The 25190-nt window shown below is 35.0% G+C and overlaps 1 protein-coding gene and 2 long non-coding RNA genes across 3 annotated transcripts in view; all 3 read left to right on the top strand.

Annotated features, from left to right (window-relative positions):
• LOC140152032 (CUB and sushi domain-containing protein 1-like) overlaps positions 1 to 16242 on the top strand; it is a 29126-nt gene extending 12884 nt beyond the window's left edge. Inside the window, exons 13-19 of the mRNA XM_072174333.1 lie at positions 10744 to 10864; positions 10983 to 11054; positions 11473 to 11544; positions 12792 to 12863; positions 13110 to 13181; positions 14122 to 14205; positions 14839 to 16242. Coding sequence (XP_072030434.1) covers positions 10744 to 10864; positions 10983 to 11054; positions 11473 to 11544; positions 12792 to 12863; positions 13110 to 13181; positions 14122 to 14205; positions 14839 to 16027 — 1682 coding nt within the window. The 3' untranslated portion in view covers positions 16028 to 16242. The remainder of the gene's footprint in view (positions 1 to 10743; positions 10865 to 10982; positions 11055 to 11472; positions 11545 to 12791; positions 12864 to 13109; positions 13182 to 14121; positions 14206 to 14838) is intronic.
• Positions 3730 to 5404, top strand: LOC140151820 (uncharacterized). The gene is made up of 3 exons (XR_011858971.1): positions 3730 to 3822; positions 4387 to 4503; positions 5054 to 5404. It is a non-coding gene; the product is annotated as an uncharacterized lncRNA (long non-coding RNA).
• LOC140151819 (uncharacterized) lies at positions 7979 to 8783 on the top strand. The gene is made up of 3 exons (XR_011858970.1): positions 7979 to 8047; positions 8407 to 8517; positions 8675 to 8783. It is a non-coding gene; the product is annotated as an uncharacterized lncRNA (long non-coding RNA).
• Positions 16243 to 25190: the final 8948 nt, after the last annotated feature.

Raw genomic sequence — 25190 nt, 5'->3', positions numbered from 1 at the left:
TGTCAGTATTTCCGATACTAAACTTGAAGCTGCAAGTTTACTATAGTTTGATCAGCTCGTAATCGGCGGGAATTGTTACTATTTGTTAGGTTTTTTACCATTACGCCGCAAAGTAGACCCACGTTAAGAGTGAGATAGTTGACATGTCTGGTCTACAACGTGCGTGTTAGAGAAAGTAGAAAAGTATAGGACTTGAATTAATTATTCGTGATGTTTCTGGGTGAGATGTCACAAGACAATTTTCGTAATAAAATACATCAATATTAATCCGCGATGTTATAAGGCCCGCCGATTTCGAACTGATCAAACTGATCAGACTGATTTTGATTGGTAGCATCTATATGACAAATAATTGTATCAGTTAATATTGCTTTCTTCTGTGATGCTCCAATTTGGAGCTCCGTTGAAAGACAAGCAATAATCCTTTAGCAGAATGAGAATAGAAACTATATAAACATGGTGTATCAATTTGGGTGGAAACAACAAAAGACACCAACTAGACTAAAGTTGGGCAAACGAAAGTTGTGAGGCAAATATATGATGAAAGAATAGTACAAGTAGCCTGAAGTATGATGTATTTACACAGAAGAAGGTAAAGTTCGATAGCTTAAATTACCAATTCCAAAGCCAACTGTAAACACATAACAACTGAACCTGATACACTGCTTGGACAAACAAAATGAACTTAGCAAGCGATACAAATCATGCTTGAAACAAATCCTACAGAAACCTGAGAAAGGGAGCAATCACCGGAACAAATAAAAACATATCTACGCTTTGGACAAATCATTAAGTGCACTTCTTCTTCCAAAAGGGGTGTGTGACAGACGTATTTTAAGGTGGATATCGTGAAATGGACCAAATCATTTTTACTTTGCGGAAAACATACCTTGATGCCCTCGTTTTGCTATCTTTGGCAAAAACAATAATGAGATGTATAATTGCTTCTTTAAATTAATAATTAAAGCCAGAATGTAAGATTTCCAAATTTCAAATTTTCACGATTTCAAATTGTAATTTTGTTATTCTTTACTTGGCTGCATTCAAGAACACAGTTCTCAAGGGCATTAACACGTCACGTTATCCCGGCACGTTATCTGGTTAGTCTGCATCAGGGTGCTGACAAAATCAAAAACTTTGAGACTGATTCTTACGGACTTCTCCAAAGCGTTTGATATGGTGGATCACAATCTGCTCATTAACAAATTTGTTTGCTTTAATAGGGGTCCATTGTCCCTTTCTCAGCAACCGCATGTAGTGTGTTGGTTAGAGCCAAACACTTTCCAAATACAAAACACTAACTACATGTTTCCCTTAGGGTACCAAGTTGGGTCCAATTGGATTTCAAGTTTCAGTTTATCAGTTTACTATTAATGATACAGTATAGTTCGGTTTTCGGACAAAATGAACTGATCACCGTCTCTTATAAAAGGACACCTTAGCACTCGTTTGGGTAGTTTGCAATTAGTCCCTCAAATAATTATACCACCAAGCGTGTGCGGAAAAGTGTTGAGTCAAGTGTCCAATAGGTCACTCATCCCTAACTTGGGTGACCATTCTCCCGATGAAGGTCAAAGTTAAGACCGAAAATTTGAAGATGAAATTTCAATATTGTGTTGAAATCAAAAATTATGATATTTACCAACAGAGATGAACTTTCACTCTAGTATATTTGATAATATTCAATTTTGATGTCTATTTAATATGTAATTTTAATGTACTCTTAATGCAATTTGATCGTTGAACGCCTATGGTTTTATTAATAAACTATGTTATGATGTCACATGTTTACATTCAGACCGCCCTCTGTTGTTTTATGCCAGGCAAAATAACACAGGAGTGTCTATGGCAGACCACATAAATCTCTTCAAAATCCAACTTTTAAAAACCTTTGAAGTTTTGTGTGATATTATGTATATAGCTTGATGCATTTGTAAACAAGTTTGATAACATTTTTAGTAGTATTTGCTTTGAAACCAAAGTTAATGAAAAAAAAATCAACTTCTTCTATGTAAACTACAGTGTTTTTGCCTGGCAGTTTTATCTCAGATCAACAGAGGGCGTATCAAATGTAAACACATGTCAACTCACCCTATAATGACATACTCGTACATCAATCATGAGAATCAAAAATAATTTCCTTTACAATTATCAAAACCTGCCACGACCAGAATTATTGCATTATTCTATAGAACGTTGCAGGAATGAAGATTTCTGGTGGCGAACCGGGACAGGTTGTATAAGACAGGAGTTCGTTTGTGATAACCATATGCATTGCTTAGACGGATCCGATGAATTTGATTGTCGTAAGTTAAAGATTACTTGTATTATTAATTAATGAAACTGAGATCTCCAAACTCCAAGGTTTGCCTCAAGAATTAATGATACAAACCTAAGCTTGTTTATACTTGTTTTTAAACATTTCAACAATCTATCGTATTATATCAACGTTTTAGCTGCAAATATGCTCCAACAAAGAATTCAAACATATTCTGACCAAAGTATCAACCCCCGGGGAGGGGGGTGGGGGAATTTACACAAATTAACCCTTTTTTTTGTTTTCGCAGTTCCGAAAGACCCCTAACTTTGACCAATCTAGAGCTCCGAAAGACCACGGATTTTGATAATTTCAGCTCTAAAAGACCCCTAAAATACTCAGTCCTCACATTTCTGTTTTTAGAAAGCCAAGAAGACCATTCATTTTGACTGTGCAGCAAAAGACCCACATTTTCTTGTTTGCACATCCCTGGCTGTATAATGACAAACTGTTCATCTTAATAGACCTTTTCAAATCAAGATCGGAAACGATCGGAAAATCGCAATATTTATTCAGTAAGCTAGTGGGTCAAATTGGTGCACAATGAATCAAGCGGAATCACGTACCCTTTTGAGTGAAAATACAACGTATTTAGCCCAAATCAACATGAGTCATCACAGAGTAATATTTTCTAAAGGTATTGAACTAACACTTCCACTATTTGGCACTTCACAATGTGACAGTAAAAGAAAGAAAAGTGCAAATGTTTGTCGTCTACGATTTGGTCTTCTTGTGGTCTTCGCAATATAAATATCAATCTCTTGCACAAGCCATACCCAACGCTTGACCGTGTCTTTGACGCAGATTTGTGTTCAGACGTAATAGTTGTGTTTGCGTTAGCGTCGATGACCCGGAATTGTAAACGGGGTTATCCATAACAAACTTCGGAAAACTTCGATTTGAAAAAGTCTATAGGGACAGGGAAATAATTCCCTTTGGAAAGTAAACATGTCAAAGAAGACAAGATAACGTGCTTTTGTAGTTTCCATCATCATGATCATAATGCTCACGACGTCGAAGTTTGTAAAACCTTTAAGATATCCAATGTGACCAGGAGACATTTCAACGCACGTAGGTACTATTCCCAAATGATACTCTTCCTTCCCTTATTGGTCATTGTTTGCCACCAATGTTCATGTAAAATTTCACTATTTACAGCCAAAACTGAATGGATTCACATGGAGACAGATGACAAGACATACCTTACGTCACCTAACTACCTTGATAATCATCCATTACGTGTCAACTGTACTTGGTTCTTCACGGCATCAGACGAAGACGTAACATACAAGATAACATTCATTGATGTTGAACTTAATTATGACTATCTTGCAATTGGAGAGACACACGAGGTGTATTCCAACACAGCCGCTCACATAGATTATTGGTTTCTCCAGAGACTTTATGGATCAATAACACTCACATGTGGGTGCGATTCTCGGCGTATTACTGGACTGAAACTCTCCGAGGATTCTTCATACAAGTTGAACGTACAAACAATAAAGGTAAATATATAGTGACTTGTTGTTTGCATGAGATGCGCGTCAGGTCTATACTAATTTTACTTCAGTTCGATGTCTTCTTCGTGACTTCTCTCTAGTCCGAAGGGTTGCTAGTCCGAATATAGAATAATGGCGAGTGTTAGGGTTATGGTTACGGTTGGTGTTAGAGTTAGAGTTAGTGTTAGGGATAGGATTAGGGTGAAGGTTAGGGTTAGGGTTAGCGAGCCATATTCTATATTCGGAATAGAGAACCTTATTATTTAGACTAGCTATCCTTAGGACTAGAGAACCCGATGTTCGGACTAGCAAACCTTTTTCAAAATTGGGACTAGCGAATGGTAAATTACGTGTTCGGACTAGCGAACCTTTGGACTAAGGAGCCTTCGGACTAAGGAACCTCGGACTAGAGAGTTGTCATCATCTTCATTACCATTATTTACAAGGAAACATATAAACAAAAGAGATTGTTAATCCAATAGGTGTCTCAATTTCAATGTATTTTTTATCGCTTATGCATAACAATATGACACACTTCTTATATCATCTTTTTCTGTTGATTATTATCAGCGTCCTGTTTAGAGAATGAATTCACCTGTGGCAATGGTATTACCTGTTTGGATCGCAGTATGGTGTGCAATACATATGCACAATGCTACGATGGCTCCGATGAAGATGAAAACTGTGGTAAATCTGTGATAACAACCCGATCTTTAATTTAAAACATTTTGGCTACATGTTGGTGTACTTGGATTTAGCAAATTAGAAACGTAAAAGGAAAGGATAAATTAAGAAAAACACGAAATAAACAATATGCGATGTGAACTCTGATCAGCAGAAAAGAATACGATCGAAGGCAACAAATCAAACAGGAAAACCCCATTAATGTTTAATGTCATGAATATACAGGCTGCATTAAAATGATTATCCATCAATGTTTGGTGGTTTTAAAATTACTCATCCGAACGCACAGTTGAATCGACTATCTGACTATAGATAACCAGGCTTTTAGATAAAAGTATAAAGTATGGTCATTTCCGATGGACCCAATGCAATGGTACATTTGGAAAAACACCAAAAACGGATGGCGAATTATCCTTTTCATACAATAAAGCCTGGCCCTGTATTTGGGAAGAGTGTATTCATTTTTTTAAATAATTAATTTCATTCTAATACGAAGATGTAAAAAACGAAACTTTATGTATACTAAACTGAAAACATTTTGCCATGATAACAGAATACTGTGGATCTGAGCAAGTTAACATAACATTTGATCGTCCTGGAGTTCTCCACTCTATACCAGTCTATCCTCATCCTTACCCATATGGAATCAGCTGTCAATGGTTCATATATGCACAAGACGAAGGGTTCATTGTTCTCATATTCAAGCATTTGACCATTACAACAAACTATGACTTTCTTACTATTGGAGTCGGAGACATTATATCCCATGATACAACAGTGTTTCATTTTAGTGGTGAAGGCATGCCAAATAGTTTGACCTTAAATACAACATCAGGATGGATGACATTTCAGACTATGTCTGGATGGTGGGAAGGATTTATTATTGAGCTTCATCTTTCGGCAGTATATGGCAAGTATTGTTTATTTCTATCATTAGGAGTAGGTGTAGATCAAGATCACTCTTTGCTTGCCTTCTCATAAACAGCCAACGACACGGAAAAGATTGCACACGCATGACCATTTGACTTCAGTCTTCATTGTTCGAAAGAATTAATGCTGACGCATTTGGAGTTAGCCACTAAACAGACATATCAATGTACATACTTACGAACAGACAAACCTATAGACGTTAAGCAAAACAAGGTACACAATATTAACTAATCTTCTTTTCTCGTTGTACAGTACCGTGTGGAACTGGAGAATACTTGTGTGACTCTGGCTATGGATGTCTCAATCAGTCTTTATTGTGTGATAACAATCCACAATGTCTTAATGGCTCTGATGAAATTGGATGTGGTATGGAAAGCAAATCAATTATTTTCTCGATTCATGAAAACGTTATGAGTTCAAAACAAGTTTTCTAAACATAATACAAATAATATTATGTTCAATCAAATCACGAACATTTAAATATACACAATTCGATTATTTTTGAAACGAAAAGGAAAAGACGACTTTAGTTAATAAGTATTCTGCATTTAATTTCACAGATTTATGCGGGCTGATTCCATATCGTTACAAGAAAATGAGACCATTTTCCTTCCATCCCTAACTACCCACAGCCACCCCCATCAAACATCTTGTGCACCTGGACAATAATTACTGCACCAGATCATCTAGGACGTCCTTCCCTGGTTTTTAAAGACTTCAGTTTGAATGATGGATATGACTTCGTGGAAGTGAAGCAGTTGAATGACAAAGTCTTCACAGCGACTGGCGATTATGTACCTGAATCGATAACAAGTGGTGACAATAGTTTGACTGTAATATTTGATACCGAGACGTGGTCGCTTGGACACCGAGGATTCATGCTAGAGCTGTTTTTGAATTCAGAAAACGGTTAGTATATTGTCCGGTATCGCTTATAAACCCTCAAAGCCTCAAAGGTCGGCAAGTTAAAAAAAAAAGACGTCAGATGTCAGACCCATCATGGTATTCAATGGTTTTACAATGGGGTTTGTCTTGTTTCACATATTTTGAGGAAAGGCAGATTCTTTTCTTTTGAACATAACCGGAAGATTGCAAATAATGATATCAACGATTTTCATCCATAAGATACCACAAATTACTTTTAATTTAATGTAAGATTGCACAAAAGATATAACTCTAAGTGAAAGATATTTTATGATACTCTATAGCTACCTGTAATACAGGAGATTTTACCTGCCAAGATACGTCATTTGTATTGATATGTCTACATGGATATCAACGATGCGATGGAGAACCACTATGTCCCGATAAGTCAGATGAAATGGAATGTGGTGAGTTTTGTCTTCGGTACTTCTTTAATCTGTGTTTAAGTGTTTTTAAAGCTGATCAGGTGTGAATATGGCATAGTGCTTGTATGCCAGTATACGCCGTAAAGTGACGTCATAATCGGATTAACTACCATAGCAATAGATTGAATACTATTTTCTGAATAGATCGCCCTACAGTTTTGAATAGATCAGATTGCGCTAATCACCTGCGCATGTCAGCAAACATCGATGAATACAATACCGCTCTTTTTCAAGATACTAATCTTATAGGTGCGAGTGATCAGCCTTTCTTTGACATCTATGCGTTCACTGCATCGGTACCGCGTGAAGGGCGTTGTAGTGAAGGGCGATATAGTCAAATTGCTATGGTAGTTAATCTGATTAACTACGTCACTTCTACGACGAATTGCATGTACGCAATTGTTATAATGGGGATTAGCTCGTTGAAATTATATGTAACATGTGTGAATAAGAGAGGACTCTATGCTATGTAGCTTAGGCACAATATTGTGGAAACTGTCCTTTACTGTGCTAATTCCATCGGACTTTTTCGTGCGTAAGGACATTATTATTTCAAGGGTTTATTGAGCACATTTCCAAAAGACGGATGCGCTTAACATAATAAATATACATGTCAAGAACACATTACATGCTTTTTAGTAAACAGATTATATGTGAACATCGAAATGGGAGAAGATTATGTTCTGCGCGAGTATGACGTGCAAAATTTAGGGATACAACGTACTGGCCTAAAAATAGTGTTACGTCGGGTCCTAATGAACATTACAAAGTCTAAATAATCAAGTTGAACAGTCTCTTTTGAAACGAATTTTCGGGTTCCCTCGACATTCATCTTTATCGTAATTAGGTGCCTTAACACTATCTTAAAGTAACAAAACTGCTTAACACTTTTTTTTGGCCAGGTGAATGTGGCAAAAGATACATTAGAATTGGTTCAGATGAAGAAGTAGTCATTATCGTCTCCTGGTTTCCCTGAACTCTACCGTAATGAAATCCTATGTACATGGACAGTATCTGCCACAGGGAGTAGACATATACTACTGATGATCGACACTTTTCATTTAGAGGATGGTTTGATTTTCTATCTGTCGGTAATGGAGATAGTTCTGCGGTAGGAATTGAATCTACAATAGTGAAGTTAACTGGTATGATAAAGCTCCGTACTATTACATCACTCGGTGAATCAATGTGGCTGCAATTTGCTACGGACCGTACTGGAAGGACAAAAGGATTCAACGTTAATTTCACTCAAGTTCTTGGATATGAAGGTAAATTGGACAATCTTTTATTTGTTTTGATAAAAAAAAATGTCCTGATCCGGAGCATCATCTACTCCGCAAATACGGCGTGAAATAATTATAATTAGATTTCCAGGGCACATTTACTGATGAGTGAAAAAAATCCCCCATCCCCCGTCGGCCCCAAACTCCCATGCCCCACTGAGAATCAAATGATGGTTGCGAAATGATGTCATCCTTTGAAATGACCTGGAGTAATGTCAACTTGTACTACACTGCTGTTTCATTTGTCAAACAAATCTCTTAAAGTCCATACATCACTGAGTGCTTGATAGTGCAATACAAATTTATTTGCTTCATTATTTTCTAGTGTCTTTATTCTTTTACAGATATATGCAGCGATGACCAATTTGATTGTGGTGATGGGTTCTGTATTGAGCCTCAAGCCAAGTGTGATGGTTTTAATGACTGCTTAAATAATGCAGAGGAAATAACATGCGGTATTTATATATTTATTGAAATAACATTTTGTTAATATCAGCTGAACGAGACTAGGAACCAACATGTAATTAAAATTAATGATCAATGGCCATCATGACAATAAATAAAAACGAAATAGATTAATTATATTGTGTTTCATTTTCTTCTTCCGCGCAGCTTACATAACCTGTCCAGGCTCCTACCTTTGTAATTCAATGGATGCTATCGATACGCGCATGTGCGTTACTATGGGTGAGGTGTGTGATGGGAAATATGACTGTATGATGGGGATGACGAAAAGTCGTGTGGTAAGTAGATTTGTACAGATTTCGCTTGATTCTGTAACTATATCAAAATAATGAGTCTTGAAGAATCTGTTTCAAATTGTTGCTGCATATTCTGAAAGACCAACCTTCTGAAAGCATTTGGTGAAAGTTTAATTAAAAAAATAGATTTAAACTGTGGCGCCAGTTGTAAGCCAAATGGCAAGTTTCTCCGACGTTACCAAAAACTATCTATTCTATTCTATTCTATTCTATTCTATTCTCATTCTATTCCCTATTCTATTCTATTCACTGGATTCTATTAATATTCAATATTAGCTCACACTACATACCCTATGACCTAATTTGTTACATCACTGGAAGTTGTTAATTTCACAAAACCCATGTTCTGGGCATAATTTACGTTATAACGCTATTTTGTTTGTTTATTGTTTATTTTTAAAATTCTTAAACTAATGCAAAATACACAGGCATATGGTGATAAGGATATAATTTTAATAGCAGGTATTAGTTAATTAGTGAATTCTGCACTTACAATAAATAGTTATTCACAGTAAAATAAAACCATGCATAACTCATCAATTTCCTTCACGAATTTCATGTGACTCCAAAAAATAAATTAGGAAAAAAAATGATTTGTATACATTCATCAGCATTTCCATAAAGACACGGATAAGAACATTTGGCGCGATTCACCAAATTCTCTTTGAAAGAACGTCTTTCACGTAAAAACAATTTTATGAAACTTTACGGACTTTTCAACTTTAAGAAATTAACATTTGAAGTTATGTAGGCCTTTTTGTTTTTAGACCATCCTGTATTATTCGTTTGTTGTGATGGAATCGTTGATGTTGTAACTTGTAAGGGCCATTCATATCAATGAGTTGCCACAAACATGGACATTTCCGCCATGTTAACCAATTTCACAGGCGTCTTTGCCGTCCGTGATGTATTAAACGTGATGTATCATGTACAAATGGGTGCTGGACTAGAAACATCACAAACAGCCGATTTTGGCCTTGCGGAATTAAATTATTGTTCTATTTCATAATTTTAGATTCAAACATAGATTGAATAATAGGTTAGGCGTTTAACATATATCTCTTACCAAATTTCATCCGATGCAATTTTCCGCACTTATCCTCCAAAATGGCTGCTCAATCATACATCGCTGATGTTGATTCATATTTACTGAAATCAGTACCCGGGATCGATACATGTACATAAATATACCGTAATATCTCCCGTAATTTTGTTACATATTTCAAGGCTTGCATAGTAATACATGCGTACTTTTGAACTCATGTTCTAAACGACAGCTGATTCGTACATGGAATGTCTATAGCAGGGTCCCAGGCAGAACACCTTTCATGCCGCATTGTGTCATACTTTGTCGGATGTCCCTCGGCCCATTATGTTTCACATTATTTAAAACATATACATAATTTTATGTTATATGATAATGATACATGGTACATGTATGTCTAGCGGGGTCCCATGAACACCTTTCATGCCACATTGTGATACTGTGGTTACACATTATTTAAAGTAATTAAAGTTTTAAGCATGTTATTGTTAATCTACGATTAATACCATAATGTTGAGATTTAGTTTTTCGTATTTTGACTTTTGATTGAACACAAACATGTATACAGATAAAAGACAGTTTCGATAAAGAAAATTCTATTTGTTCAGAGATTTTCCCAAGGAGACGGCGTTTTAAATGCAATAAACGAGTAGTTCTTTTAAGAATCTGATAGAAACGTTGTCTACGTATTCGGGCTTAATTCCCTTAAATGCCAAATTGGCTTTTCCGTTACTTGTCTTTAATTTCTCGTGATTAAATAAGTAAGCTTCAAGGATATTGCGCTTTTACACATGCTAAAGGCGCTTTCATGATGGCGCTTATGATGGATACTTAAAAATACCATGGGTATCATGATTCAAATGCTTGCATTGCAGACAAGAATCGTTGTCCAAACGGTTGTTCTTGTGAATATTCAGAAGATGAGCTAATTATTCATTGTGATGAGGGATGGACAACAGACACACTTGGAGGTGTTCCTAAAATAACGCAATCGCTGTAAGTATTTGTAGCGATTTGTGTTTTGTTTTTATTAAGCTACTGTTTATTAATGCTACTTTTGTATCTATTGCAAATAATCGTGTGTATTCCAATACATTTTTTTTCTTCCCAATAGTTATCTACTGAATGGAAATATTTCAAAATTAACACCAGGTTTATTCAAAGGGCTCTTTCAGCTTAAAATTATGTAAGTATAAAATAATGTTAAGTAAAAAATATTGTTAAAACGTTATAAACATGTTAGGAACGGTTTTGTATGAAAATAGTTGCAAATATTATTGGCCAACATTTTTGAAATATATTTTACCAACACTTAATAACATTATGTTAGAATATTTTACATAAGTTTTCTACAATGTTTTCTGAATGTTTTGATAAACGTTTATACCCTTTAAATAACCAAACTTTTAGGCTAAACGTTTTCTATCAAACCTTCTGTTCAAACCAATAACGTTCCCATGCATGCGAGGTATTTCACTGACTATTGATTACAAATTAGTTTGGATTATAGAACCCAAATATTTTGTTATAAATTGATTCATGGATTAATGATTGATTTGTTGATTGAGTGATATATTAACAAATTTACCATGGTTACTCGCCAGATCCCTCGCTAAAAACGGCATTGGAGAATTTGAAGAACGCGCATTTGATGGTCTTGGTTCTATAACATGGCTGTAAGTGCATTGCAAGTAAGATACCCAAGAATATCTATCCCATGGCTGTAAGCGCATTATAAGTAAGAACTACACGAGAATATATAAATGTTAATAAAAATCAATACAAAATCTATGTTGGTCTCTCTAAACATTCCTGTACTGTCTGAAAGACTTTACACACTTACTTAAATATCCCCTGGTGGGAATTTTAAACCACCACTTTAAAATTCTTCCGTATATACAGGGTGAGTAAAAAACAGTGCAATAGAGAAAAGAATCTATTTTTATTTAAGAACCGAGTTGAACCTTTTAGGTTTTAACACATTTTATAAACACTGATAAATGATATATCCATTAGTGATCTTGTGTGAAAAAAGCAAGGAATTAGCATTTACCGTTTCGTTTTTATGACACATTTTATAGCGATACCCAATTTTAATGTTTGTCCAAGAGACACTTGAATGTCAAAATTTGAAAGTCAGCCCACTCTCTGTAAGGTAGATTAGGAACAACTGCCATTTTCTTGACCTCATTGGCATTGAAATAAAACGGAGCATCCAACGAGTTATTGCCCTTAGTCTTGTTTCAGGACAAGAAACATTATTTGTTGTTATTTTCATTTTACCTTTACTTTAAAGATGTTTATTCTCTACCAAAAACATACAAATTTGTAGGCGGGTTTTTCAAATGTCCTAACGAAATGCGTGCAAATTGAAGTGGAGTGAATTACAAAATATCCAAGTTGGACATATTGGGATTTAAAAAACTAATGTTGGAGTCAAGTGAGGTATGAAGTACTTAAAGTAATGTTAGAAAGTTTGTTTGAGCCGGAAAAAAAGGAAATCAAAATTCAACCTTATTTAAGTTAAAGTCAGTTTCAGAGCTGGTGCCTTTATCGTGCATTGTGTGCTCTCATTCACAATATATGGTACCTAGTGGACAAATGATGATATTGGGCATCACAACTCATAAAAATTAAACGGTAGTTGCGATTCACTTCATTTTTTCACAGAAAGTGACTATTGAGTATGGCATTTATAGAAACTAATGAGAAAGTTCGACTTGGTTCTTACATAAATATCGATTCTTTGCTCTATTGCACTTTTTTACTCACCTTGTACTTTACCCTTATGTCGATTCTAACTACTCTATTTTTGAATATCATTCAAGTTCAGTAGGTTTACACCCACTCAACAACTAGTATTTCTGGTTTGCACAGGTGTAGTCAGGTTGGTTTTTTATGTTGTCATTTCTTTTACTTTTAGAGACCTTTCGTACAACAGGTTTATGGTGTTAAACAAAAGATTATTTGAAGACTTCAAAAATCTCCGACAATTGTAAGTATAACTAAGCTACTTATTTCCAAATAATGTATCGTATTATTCGTTTTCAATACAACTTAAAACTTTTAGCCAATGACGTTAAATTGTATATCGCGAAAGATATCTTACATTTGATGCCAAGAATATTTGTTTTGGTATTCTAAAACTTTGAATTTGTTTAAATAATTCAATAACCTGTGAGTATGGCCGAATTTGTTATACTTGTAATTAATAAATTATTGTTGATTTTCATTGCTATAGATTTATGTTAGATATTCCGTTGACCTACATACACAATACAGCTTTTGAGGGCCTGAATCGACTTCAGACATTGTGAGTTGATTTTAATTTTGCAGTAACTGTCAGGAAACTTCACGTACCCTTTAAGTATGCCTTTAAGGGGGTACTACACCCCTGGCCAATTTTATGCCTATTTTTACATTTTCCTCAAAAATTATAGCACATTGGTGACAAGTAAGATATGTATATTATAGGGGCAAGGACTACAACTACTGTACTGAAAATTCAGCAACTCAAAGCAATTAGTTATTGATTTATTGATCAAATATTGGGTTTCCCTCATTTTTACTGTAACTCCACAACTGTTGTCTGTGCTGAAATAAAATTTCCAGTGCAGTAGTTGTATCCTTGCCCTATAATATATATATATATCTTACTTGTCCCCAATGCGCTATAATTTTTGAGAAAAATGCAAAATTAGGCACAAAATTGGACAGGGGTGTAGTACCCCCTTAACTTATTCGATTATTCAACATATTCATGGGAATCCTGATGCATGAATTCATAAGTTACACCTGGCAGATTTTTGTGCACATCTATTGGGCATAGGTAAAAGCAAGTAAGTGTTTTAATATATTAAAACAAATTTTCGGTGTGTTCCAAAAACAATTCATAAGGTATATGACACCATACAAAATATGTATGTGTGTTATTTGTTCTTGTTCGCAAAATGTTCGTCGCAAATATTTTTGCAAGAATTTCTTTTTGAATATTCATCCAAAAATGGGTATCAGCCGTAAAGCTACAGAATTATTAATTCAGTTGTAGTTTTTAACACGTATATAAAGGTAACACTAAAATTTGAAAAACAGAAAGCACTGGTTGAGTATGTGGCCTCATGCGATATATAAATACGTAAAAATGTGCGTATTAACGTGGATATAAACGTACAGTCGACGCACGGCATGTGGAAAATCGCAATCTCTCTAATTTTGTTTAAATGTTGTCTAAATTTTTCCCAATATTTTAACAGGGTTCTGGTTAGAAGCAAAGATGTGAATCAGAAATTAGAGTTTACCAGCGGTGCATTTCGGGAAATAAAAGAACTTGAGATATTGTAAGTGTATGCATATCTTTTTCTTCCATTTGCCAAATTAATAATACTAAAACTGCAATACAAAGAGGAACACACTGAATTAAAAATCCACGGATACACACAACATATTGAAATATCCTCAATTCATCTGTGAAATCATACATGGCCTAGAAGTAAAGCTTATAAAATTAAAACGGTAGCATGGTAGTAGAGCCACCTTCGAGAGTTTTGTCAGTTACTTAACTGAAGTTATTTTTGTGGATCTCATACCATGCATACTATTCTATCAACAAAGAGTGCATCAAAGCTTTCATGCTTCTAATGGACACCTACACAAAATCAATCAATAAATCAATCAATCAACCAATCAATCAATTAATCAATCAATACTAATATCGACAATACTATTCCCACATACACAAAATGTCATGTAGATTTTATTGTTTATGGATATTCTCAAAAGACAAATTTTTCAATCAATATGTCATTGACATTACTTGCACATTCTATTTCACATACATAACCACCCCATACACACCCCACACACCCCTCCCATAGCCCCCCCCCCACACACACACACCCACCCGCATTACAAAATTAATGGCAACCACAACATTACAGATGGTCTTACTTTCTTTGTTTCTTTTCGTCTAGATACACAGACGACCATCGGTTGTGTTGTAATTTTGACAATCTTCAGAAGTGTGAAGTGTTATCACCACAGCCACCATTGTTTAACTGTGGCAGTTTAATGCAGAATAACGTTCTTCGCGTGTTTATGTGGCTCTTGGGCCTGAGTGCTTTGATCGGTAACTTCGCTGTCATTCTCTGGCGATTCAAAGAGAAACCAACCAAACGCAGTGCAGCACACGCAATTCAAAATTTCATGATAAGCAATTTGGCAGCTTCAGATTTTTTGATGGGTATTTATATGGTGATTTTAGCGAGTGTCGATGTCTACTACGGGGATGAGTATTTTATCTATTCAGACTCATGGCGGTCAGGAAAACTTTGTAAATTCACTGGTTTCTTATCTCTTATTTCAGGAGAGGCTTCAGTCGCTTTTCTTACATTGATAAGTTTTGACCGATTTATGGCTGCAGTTTTTCCTTTCAGTCGTTTCCGATTCACTCTAAAGACAATTCAAATCACTGCTTTGATTTTGTGGTGTATATGTTTCATCATAAGTATCGTACCTATTGTGCTTGCTGGACCCAATTCAGATTTTTATGATCTCTCTGATGTGTGTATTGGACTCCCTTTAATAACAAGGCCGAGCAGTTACGAGCTTCAAGCCACAGGCATTGGCAACAAAATGTTTGACATACCTGTAGCAAGAGATACTAAACCGGCGTGGTATTTCTCCATTGCGATATTCCTTGGAGTCAACCTAGCTTGCTTTCTAAGCATAATGGTTTTCTACATCGCAATCTTCGTAAGACTTAAACAATCTGCTAAGCGTGTACGAAGAGGAAAAAGTCACCGCGATGAAAAAAGAATGGCTATCAAAATGGCGGTGGTCGTTGGTACGGATTTTCTTTGCTGGATGCCGGTGATTCTTATGGGTCTACTCTCCCAAACTGGTTTAGTTGTGATTCCCTTAGAAGCTTATACGTGGTCAGTAGTTTTTATCATCCCAATTAATTCTTCACTGAATCCATACTTGTATACCATAGCCACATTGGTTGCTAGTCGTAAGAACAGAGTAGGTGGAGAAACATCTAGTACAATGTCACAAGTGGATAAGGGGAACACTGGGAACACAATTATGTCAACGATGAGCGGGCCTCCTGGCGGGCGAGCAGATGACGTTGGTCCTAATCTACCAGAATGTGATGGTTGATCTTTTCGCCAGCTTAAGGCTGGCTATGGGAGTCGGAGAGCGGCTTTGTGGACAAAGATTATAGGGCACTAGTATTGATTTGAATTATTTTGTATGGTGAAAATATCTGTAAATACTGTTGTTCTATTTGTAAGAAAAAGAAAGTATGTTTTGCCGTTTCGACGAATGAAAACGTGTGAGAATTTCTAAAGTAAATATGACTTTAAAAGTTATATGTCAGGCCCACAATTGTTTCCACGTCATATCAACGAGAGAAAATTATATTATAGTAGTCAGTATTGCATTCTTTTTATCTACAGACCTGCTGTGACCAGCATAACATGAGATATGAGTGCATTATAATGTTTTTAAATAAGAACCGTCATATGGACCGTGTGGAATTGGAAGTAAAAGTAAATATCCTATCTTGTAGCCCTATCCTTTTATGGATAAAAATGACTCAAAATGTTTTAGGGCCTAGCTATGATATGAGCACATGTATACATGTAAGCCTGTAGTATTGAACAAAGTATCCCATTTGCCATGCACTTATAAGTAGGTAGGTATAAAATAAATAAAATTATTTTGTTATTTTATTAATTTAATTACTTGTTTATTAATTATAATAAATAAAATGACACATAACTTAAGGGAATTCACTTTCTATCTTTTTTATTTGATCATGGTGATTAATGTTAGATAATTATTATGACATTCAAACTATTCAGACTATATAGAATGTATCGAATGAAGTAGGTAAGATGCAATGTCCATAGGTTCGCAAGAGTATCGGATTAACAAAATTAACAAAAAGAAACTTATAATTTTTCACAAGGTCATACCTTCAAATCCTGTCTATAAAAATGAACAAAAATTACACACAAGATTACTTCAATACTCTACTCTATTCACATGCCAGTAACCAAGCAGTTGTCCAACTGACACAACAGCAAAATGCACTGACATGGAACACCTTCCTGGACCACATTCACAGACCAACAGATTTCTTTTGCTGGGTTCCAATTATTCGCCTGTGAATGTGTATTTTACTGTTGTGTCAGTTGGACAACTGCTTGGTTACTGACATGTAGAGTAGAGTATTGAAGTAATCCTGTGTGTAATTTTTCAAAGTTCATGTGTTGACATGCGAATAATTGGAACCCAGCAAAGAAATCTGTTGGGCTGTGAATGTGGTCCAGGAAGGTGTTCCATGTCAGTGCATTTTGCTGTTGTGTCAGTTGAATAACTGTTCGGTTACTGACCAGTGTTTAGAATAGAGTTTTGAAGTAATCCTGTGTGCAATTTTTGTTCATTTTTATGGAGACGATTTTACGATATGACCTTGTGAAAAATTATAAGTTTCTTTTTGAAGCCAGTTTAGTTAGCAATGTTGCTTGATCTGGTACAATGCATAGTCATTGTCACTTTCTTATCAAATGATCATCTAATCTAAGAACGTTTTTATTTTTGCTATTCCCATTCAATGTTGTGCAATCATTAGTGAAATATGTAATTGTAGGTTTATTTACTTATAGTAAGCATTTAACATCTAGATTAAGATCAGTTTGAATTAAAATATTGTCACATTGCTGCAGATGTATTGTGGGATTTTACATATTGGGTCTATTATTATGTATACGACAGGGTCAGGGCCAGGGGACACGGCCAACGTCCCTTGTTCTTAAGAAAGATATTGGATTTAAGGTTCACTGTTCAAACCGTGTATATCCATGACAAAAATATATATCCTCCAGTATTTCGGTTTTGCCTAAATATGTTATTTTCTGGCAACACTGCTTTTTACACGATGAGCTTCTTCGCTCAGAAATAATCGAATTCCTTTACTGGAAGCGAAGGAAGTGGTGAAATACAATAAATCTCAAGAAACCTGCTTTAACAGTGTAATTGGCAAGAAATAGAGAACAGTTCAAGTGTTAGAATTAAACAAGACAACAAATAAACACAAATCTCGACCGCCACACAACCCAACTAGCGAATGTGCCGGCATGGGATTCTAACCCACGACCTTCCGATCTTTAGACGGACGCTCTATTGGGCTACCAGCTCCCACTGAAAAACTATGCTAATGTAAACATTCGAGATATACAATACACATAAACAAATGCAAGTACATTGACATCATATTTTGACCAAAATACATGCTTTTGGCAACACCTATTGTGTTATCACGCAATGCCCAAACCTTTTCATTTCAACAAAATATCAGTATTAAGAAATTAGATTCGAGTTTCACTGTACAAAACTCTTTTATATACATGTGTCACAGTTTTGAAACAAGCGCAGTAATTTGATTCTGTCAAAATGCCCCATTTTCTGGCAACTTTGCCTTTGATATACCTTTTATATAACAAGCTTTACTCATTAGAAATAAGTGTACATAAGTCCCCTTTACTATCGGGATGCAGAAATATAATAAATCTTAAGAAACCTGCGTCTATATGATAATTTATATGAAATTATATCATATCAATTTCTAAACAATTTCAAATTACAGACTTGGCAAGCATGGAACATTTTCTTAACGAAGGGCCAAGACTAATCTGAAAGGGCTCTGTATAAGCCACACGGGTTAAATATTAATTGGGGTGTGTCATATCATATCATATCATATCATATCATATTATATTAGTTTGTCGGGAAATGGTGTCAAATAATTTTTGATAGAATATTGTGCTTTCCATATGTTTACATTATGGTGCTCATAATGTGGTGAAATAGTCTAAAATGGCGGATTTAAGGAGACTGAATTTGACTTTTTTTTTGGGGGGGGGTAAATTTAAGAATTTCTGAACATTGTTCTGATATTATCAAATTTATTGAAGTTTAAGGTGATATTTACTGAACCTAAATACAAATAAGTGTTAATACAACCTGAAATGCACTTGTAATGTACCAATTTTGAATGTGGGAGGAGCTTTTGAAAAAATGGCTCCGCTTTAAAGTGGTACATAAACTCAGAAAGTTTTAATGGCCCCTGGGGTCAAATTATATAAACTCACTGTACACAAATAAACAGCGTGAGTTCATTGAACAGCCAGGAATACATACAGTAGTTTTTTAAATCATTTGACCCCAGTAATGCGCTTTTATAAATACGCACGTGACTCATGGGCACGACATACCAAGACCAGCAAGCGTGACCAAATACTCATGCATTGACCACTATACACCTATCCGACTTCGCCATTACTGCGGTGTCCCCAATGTAAAACTGCGGTGTCCCGAGGTCGGGGGTTCTATCCATTATTTATTGTGTGCTATACAGAATTGTACCCGGGAATTGTACACAATAGTGATATTCAATACACAATCATGAGTATTGAATTACGAATTAAATCTCCCGCTCTGGTACATCTGTGTTGCCGTCAATAGAGGGCCAAATACAGTAAACACTTCTCGGATTGGTGTATAGGAACTCTGTAGATAAATAAGTATTAATTGAATAGCAAAATTATTACACATGGGGCATTCAGAATTTATAATTTGTTATCAAAAACAATATTTTGAAAACAAATTGTCAACGACAGAAACGTTTACAATAATAATCACAAAGTTGAACAAAATAGACAATTTTTCATTCAAATGTATAGGATGACCACCCGCTATTTACAAGCTATTATGGCAGCGCGGATGTGGTCACGTTCGTATCTAGCGAGTGGAATGGAACCATCTTTCACCGAGTGATTATATTTCGACCATTATACGAATTTAAGACAGTTAATATTTGTTTTATATCACTCATACATAAATTCTTTTACTAAAACAGTATTTAAGGTAGGAAATACATTTTTTCATCAACATAACACCATGTTTTGCCGTGATATACTTCACATTTTGGGGTCCACCCCATAACTAAATTGGCGAGTCTAAGAGTCAGCTCACGGCTTGGCGCAAGTGCACTACGGCGCAACACAATGATGGTAAAAACTATCACACGGAGAGGATGATGGAAATGATAAATGGTAATCAACCAATGAACTATCTAGAATTTATGTATGAGTGATATAATATAATTTATATCATTCGACACTATAGTGTGGAAATAACCCCTGGGAAATAACAAAAGAATTGAGATAAAATGCATTTTTATGCATTCGCTAAAGTGGTTCATATTGTTTGAAAAAGGATGTCAGAATTCGCTTGGGCACAATTGACAGCAACATTTAACAAGAAATGTCTTTAAAAAAGACAACGCCATGGATGAAGATCATGTTTCATGATTTGCAAGTATTAATTCAAATTTTAACCGATTTGAAAGTGTTAATTTGGACTGAAAATGAGTCATTCACCATATATTGTTGATTACAGCAAATTTCATCCATGAACAAAAAACAATACAGCATATTTCATATCTGCCTAAACTCTTCAACAACCTCATATCTTTTTCTGAAAAAAGCACATCTTGAAGGGAAAGTAATGCATATGCAAAATGAAGGAAATTCCTATTGCCAACTTGGTAAAATGCATACTCGTAGCCCAATCTCGTACATCATGTTACGAGCCGTACTGACTCAAGGCCAAAATCACCTTTTACCAAAATTCACCCTAATGCACGTCACAAATATACTGGTTGATTAAGCTAACAAAATCTAAGTCTTCAATAGAAAGTAAAACATGATTGGTACAGATAACAACAATTGCATATACAATAAAATCACACAACCGGGTTTTAATTTATCAGTACTTGACCAATAGTCTTCTTGTTGGTGATCATAAAGTTCTTGCAATGTTCTGGACGGCTGATGTATATATCCTTTTCACTTGTCCTGCGAAAATCAGCGAAGTCCATTGTGCACTTGCATTTATAAAAATCCTTGCGAATAAAATCCTCACGTGTTGCTTTCTCCAAACACTTATCTCCTTGCGCTGCTTTCCCCAAAAATGGTGCTCCTTTCACCAATTACTCTTTCTCCAGGAAACAGGCTCCTTTCGGCACTGCGCCACTGTATTTGACAGATGTGTTGTTTTATAAACCAGACTCCAGCAATTCGACAGAAGAACTTTAATCCATTGATGAGGAAGGGCACATTTGTGTACTCAAAATCCCCTTCGTTGCTGTATTAAAAATAGCTCAATTATTGGCTATGTAAACTGGTTAAAAATGTACTCTTTTTTGAAGCACGAAGACGACCAACACAATCATGTAGAGATTACAATCCCTCATGACATTCTGTAAAGTGCAAACTCCAAGCATCAACTTTTTATGCTCCCAAAAACCCATGATCTATTAATAGACCATTCTGTCATATTATTCCCAAATCTTATCCATATCACAATCCAAGGGATTTTCCCAAGATTATTAATAAACAGAATCTTCTAGAGATGAAGAGGGGTTTTCCCCAAACAATCTAAAATTATAGATATTGATTCAATTTGTTTTGATCACTTGATGAATGAAAGTGAATTCCCCTAAAACATGCCATAACACACAAACTCTTGCATGATTATTTCCAAGGTATATCCCCTTGTCTCAAGTTTCTCATGACATACTTTCAGCTGGTAAACAAAGTTAAATAATTAAATTAAATTACTGAGGGCACATCACAGTCATAACACCCAGTTTTGGTTTGTGGTTTCAACATATTGCAAATAAACATCAGTCCTTTCAAATATGAGATGCAAAAAACCCAAATATAGTACAAACAATCATTATATTTACCCTATTATAGAGATATAGCAAACTTTCCATGCTAGAGATTGGACCCAATACAAAATACACCTAAATTAAGTGTAATTTCAATGTTATTCCACTAATGTGAAAAACTGACTTGTAGGTCGAGCTGCAGCTGTGTCTAAAAATTCTGGATACTCAGAATTTGCTTCTTGTTGCCACTAACTTTGGTTATGAGATATACTGAGTGAAATGAAACGAGAATGTTTGCTAATTATCAGACAATGATTGACTGTAGCATTAGTGTCAAAATTGATGTCAAACACACAAGCACTTGCCTATATCTGTGAATTGTATAACTTGTTTTCATTGATTATTTTGGAAGACACTATGAAAAAAAACCTAACAAAACATTCCTTGTATAAATGCTTAATAATTGGTCATTAATTTTGAGTTTGAAACAACTAAATAAATAAAATAGACCAAAATTGATCAACGTTACGTAAATAAATAGGTTCCTGACATGCAAGATGGATGATATAATAGAGGATTGTTTGTATTTCATAGCACTGAACGCGTACAGTATGGTTTCGGGAAACAAATCAGTAGCGAAGAAGTTATTTTGTTACAACAACCTAATTGCATTTATTTAATTATTCTATAAGCTAATTAGGCATTTAGTATATATTATTTAATAGTATTTTTAATTTTTTTTAAACCTAATAAAAATAATGTGCATTTTTACCGCTTTCTGTTCCCTTGTTATATAATTCTCGGATTCTGACCACTAACGTACAAAAAGGCTGGGTTTGTATAATGTAACATATCGCAATGAAAAACAGTTAATAAAGACTACAGATGAAGTTGTTTAGTTGCACACTATACAAATGTACTGCATGGCAACTGTGGGTGTGTGTGGGGGTGCGTGTGTGATATAAAATTGGTTCAAATGAGCCCATATGTATTTATTATTGGTATGAGCTCATAGCAAGACCAATACATATTGGCCGTAAAGCATCCAATTTTATCATAATTATATTTTGGATTCATTATTTCCACACACTTGGATTCATCAAAACATAATAATGTTTGAACTATTTCCATCAATTTTTGTTTGCGCCATTTATTATTAACAGCCAAAAGCTACAGTCAAAAGCTATTAGAAATCAAACGGAAATAGGAGGTACCCATTAGTTTCCTACTCTATTATGCCCTTTTCACTCAGAACGCTACTGACGATCATCTACTAAAAAATAAAAATAAATAAATTTTGGATTTATGTAGCTCGCTGTAATTTCGCTGCCATGGTGAATCATCACAATTAGATATTATCACCGAACCTGGCGCAAACCTATCCGCACTTAGATTGTAACATCCACCAATTATCTGTGCAGCTCCCCATATTCCATTGGGTGAAGGAAGTTTTTAATAACCAAACAACTAATCACCGATTTTTTGAAAGCAGGAGGAAACTGGAGAAAACCTGCGAGAGCGAGCATGGAATCGGGATAAACCAAGTGCACAGACAGCCGGGACATGCAGTCCTTGGGCACGGTCGGGGCTAGAACCCGGGACCTCAGTGGTGCATTGTTATGCCTAGATCGATACATGTTGAAATCAACACAAAGTCAGAGATACACCGTTTGCTTTGAAATTAACTTTTCTCGGTCAAATACTTTTTAGTGTTTCAAACTTTAATAACAATCTGGCTAAAAGCTTAACGTGTATAAAAGTGTTACAGCTAGGGATCCAACTTTTTTTTTTGTCAAATAAGTACGTCTTTTGTAATTTCTAATTTGCCATTATCATGATCATCGTTTTTAATTCCGCCAGCATTATATGCTTCGAACAGTTTCCATGGTAACTTAAACACGACAGCCGTTGAGGATACAAGCAAATCCCCAGTCACGTGTGAAATATCATTTCAGCATCCGCATCTTTCCTTTGGTACCTGATCCAAGTAGTCAGTGTACATTAACACACGTTCAAAGGTGTTGTCTACAACTTGAGCTAAACGTTAGCTTATAAGTTTTATATTGATGCATTTTTTCTTCTTCTTAATGGTAACTGCTTTAGTGTATGTATGTCCAGTACTATTTTCTCAAGTGTTTACAAATATCAGACGACCTGTATCATATTGATGGGGAAATTGAGTGCAAAATAACACAGGTAAGTACGTCATAAAACAAAGTGGAGTAAATATCACATTTGTTTTCAAATTAGCTTGTTTTACCATGTTTACCGCTAAATATACACATTTGCATAAAAAGTTAGATCTTTGGGTGTAAATATGGAGTTGAACTATAGCTAGAATAAACATGTGACGCGCAAGCTCCAGAGAAACTACATGTACAGTATAACAAATATCTGCAATTGCATTTTTGTTTTGAAACAAAAATAAATAAACCCAGTGGCAATCTTATAATTTTCCTGCTTAAAATAAGTGATATTTGGGCTAGCAATAACACTTAAAGCCCCAACTGATTTGTGTACAATACTAACACTATTTTACTTTTACTTCAGTTTTAGTGAAATGATTCTTTCTGACATTCCGTTCATTGATACTTGATTTTAAGCAGTGGAACGTTTTCTACGTTCACTCAGGAAATGAGAAATGTCTTTATTCATTAGCTATGAAGTTATATAAATTGATTGTTATATTTTAAATATTTCAAACATAAGAAAAGACTTCTCTATTTTCATTTTCCTCAATTCCATACGCAGTACAGGTTTCATGGGTTTGATTATGTATATAAACATAATGAAAGTGACTGAGGTTTTCTGGCTGCTTTTTTTAATCGAGCATAACCTTAAAATTCGTTCACATTTATTAACAAAAATGCATGACAGTCATAATTGATTCCGATTTGCGTTTGCGAGTTACGCATGATTGTATTACATTACACTGCTTCATAGCCTACTGTCGTTTTTTTTTTTAAACGAATTAATCTGCAAGAAATTTTTGGTACATAAACATTATGTAGCCAGAGGTTTCCAGTGGTATAAAATTCTCAAATTTTTTTGAGGCTCTTTTAAAGCATGACCTAATATTCTCAACATGTAAAACTACTTCCTTGGGCACATTTATTGCAAGGCATCTACAATGTCTAAATATCTAACTTTAGAACAGAAGCCTCATTTTGTATTGAACTGTCATTTTCAAGAACAAATAATGTTAATACTTATAACATTTCATTGACCATTGTTACGAAGTGAAGATGAAAACGTTATTTATGTTAACATAATATTGAATTCAGATGTCAAGCAACGCTTGAATGTGTCGCCGTTACCGTACGACACTGAAATCACGGATCACGTCACTTCTACAATAGGTATCACTCAAACATAACATCATGTTGCTTGGTATAATTATGATAACTTCGTGTTGTTTAATTACATTTTAACAATGTTTTTTTACAATACAATTACTTGGCAATCCTAACCTCCTTTGTGTATTTGATCTTCGAAATCAAACCTCTTGTAAAATTTGGGCTTTCTTTCAAAACCACCAATGTGCAAAATTGTATTTTGTTTCAAAACTGTCTGCAACAA

This window comes from Amphiura filiformis, chromosome 5 (genome assembly GCF_039555335.1).
Source record: "Amphiura filiformis chromosome 5, Afil_fr2py, whole genome shotgun sequence".
Classification (NCBI taxonomy): domain Eukaryota; kingdom Metazoa; phylum Echinodermata; class Ophiuroidea; order Amphilepidida; family Amphiuridae; genus Amphiura; species Amphiura filiformis.
Note: the sequence above shows the minus strand (reverse complement) of the source record. Positions and strands in the feature narration are given on the sequence as shown.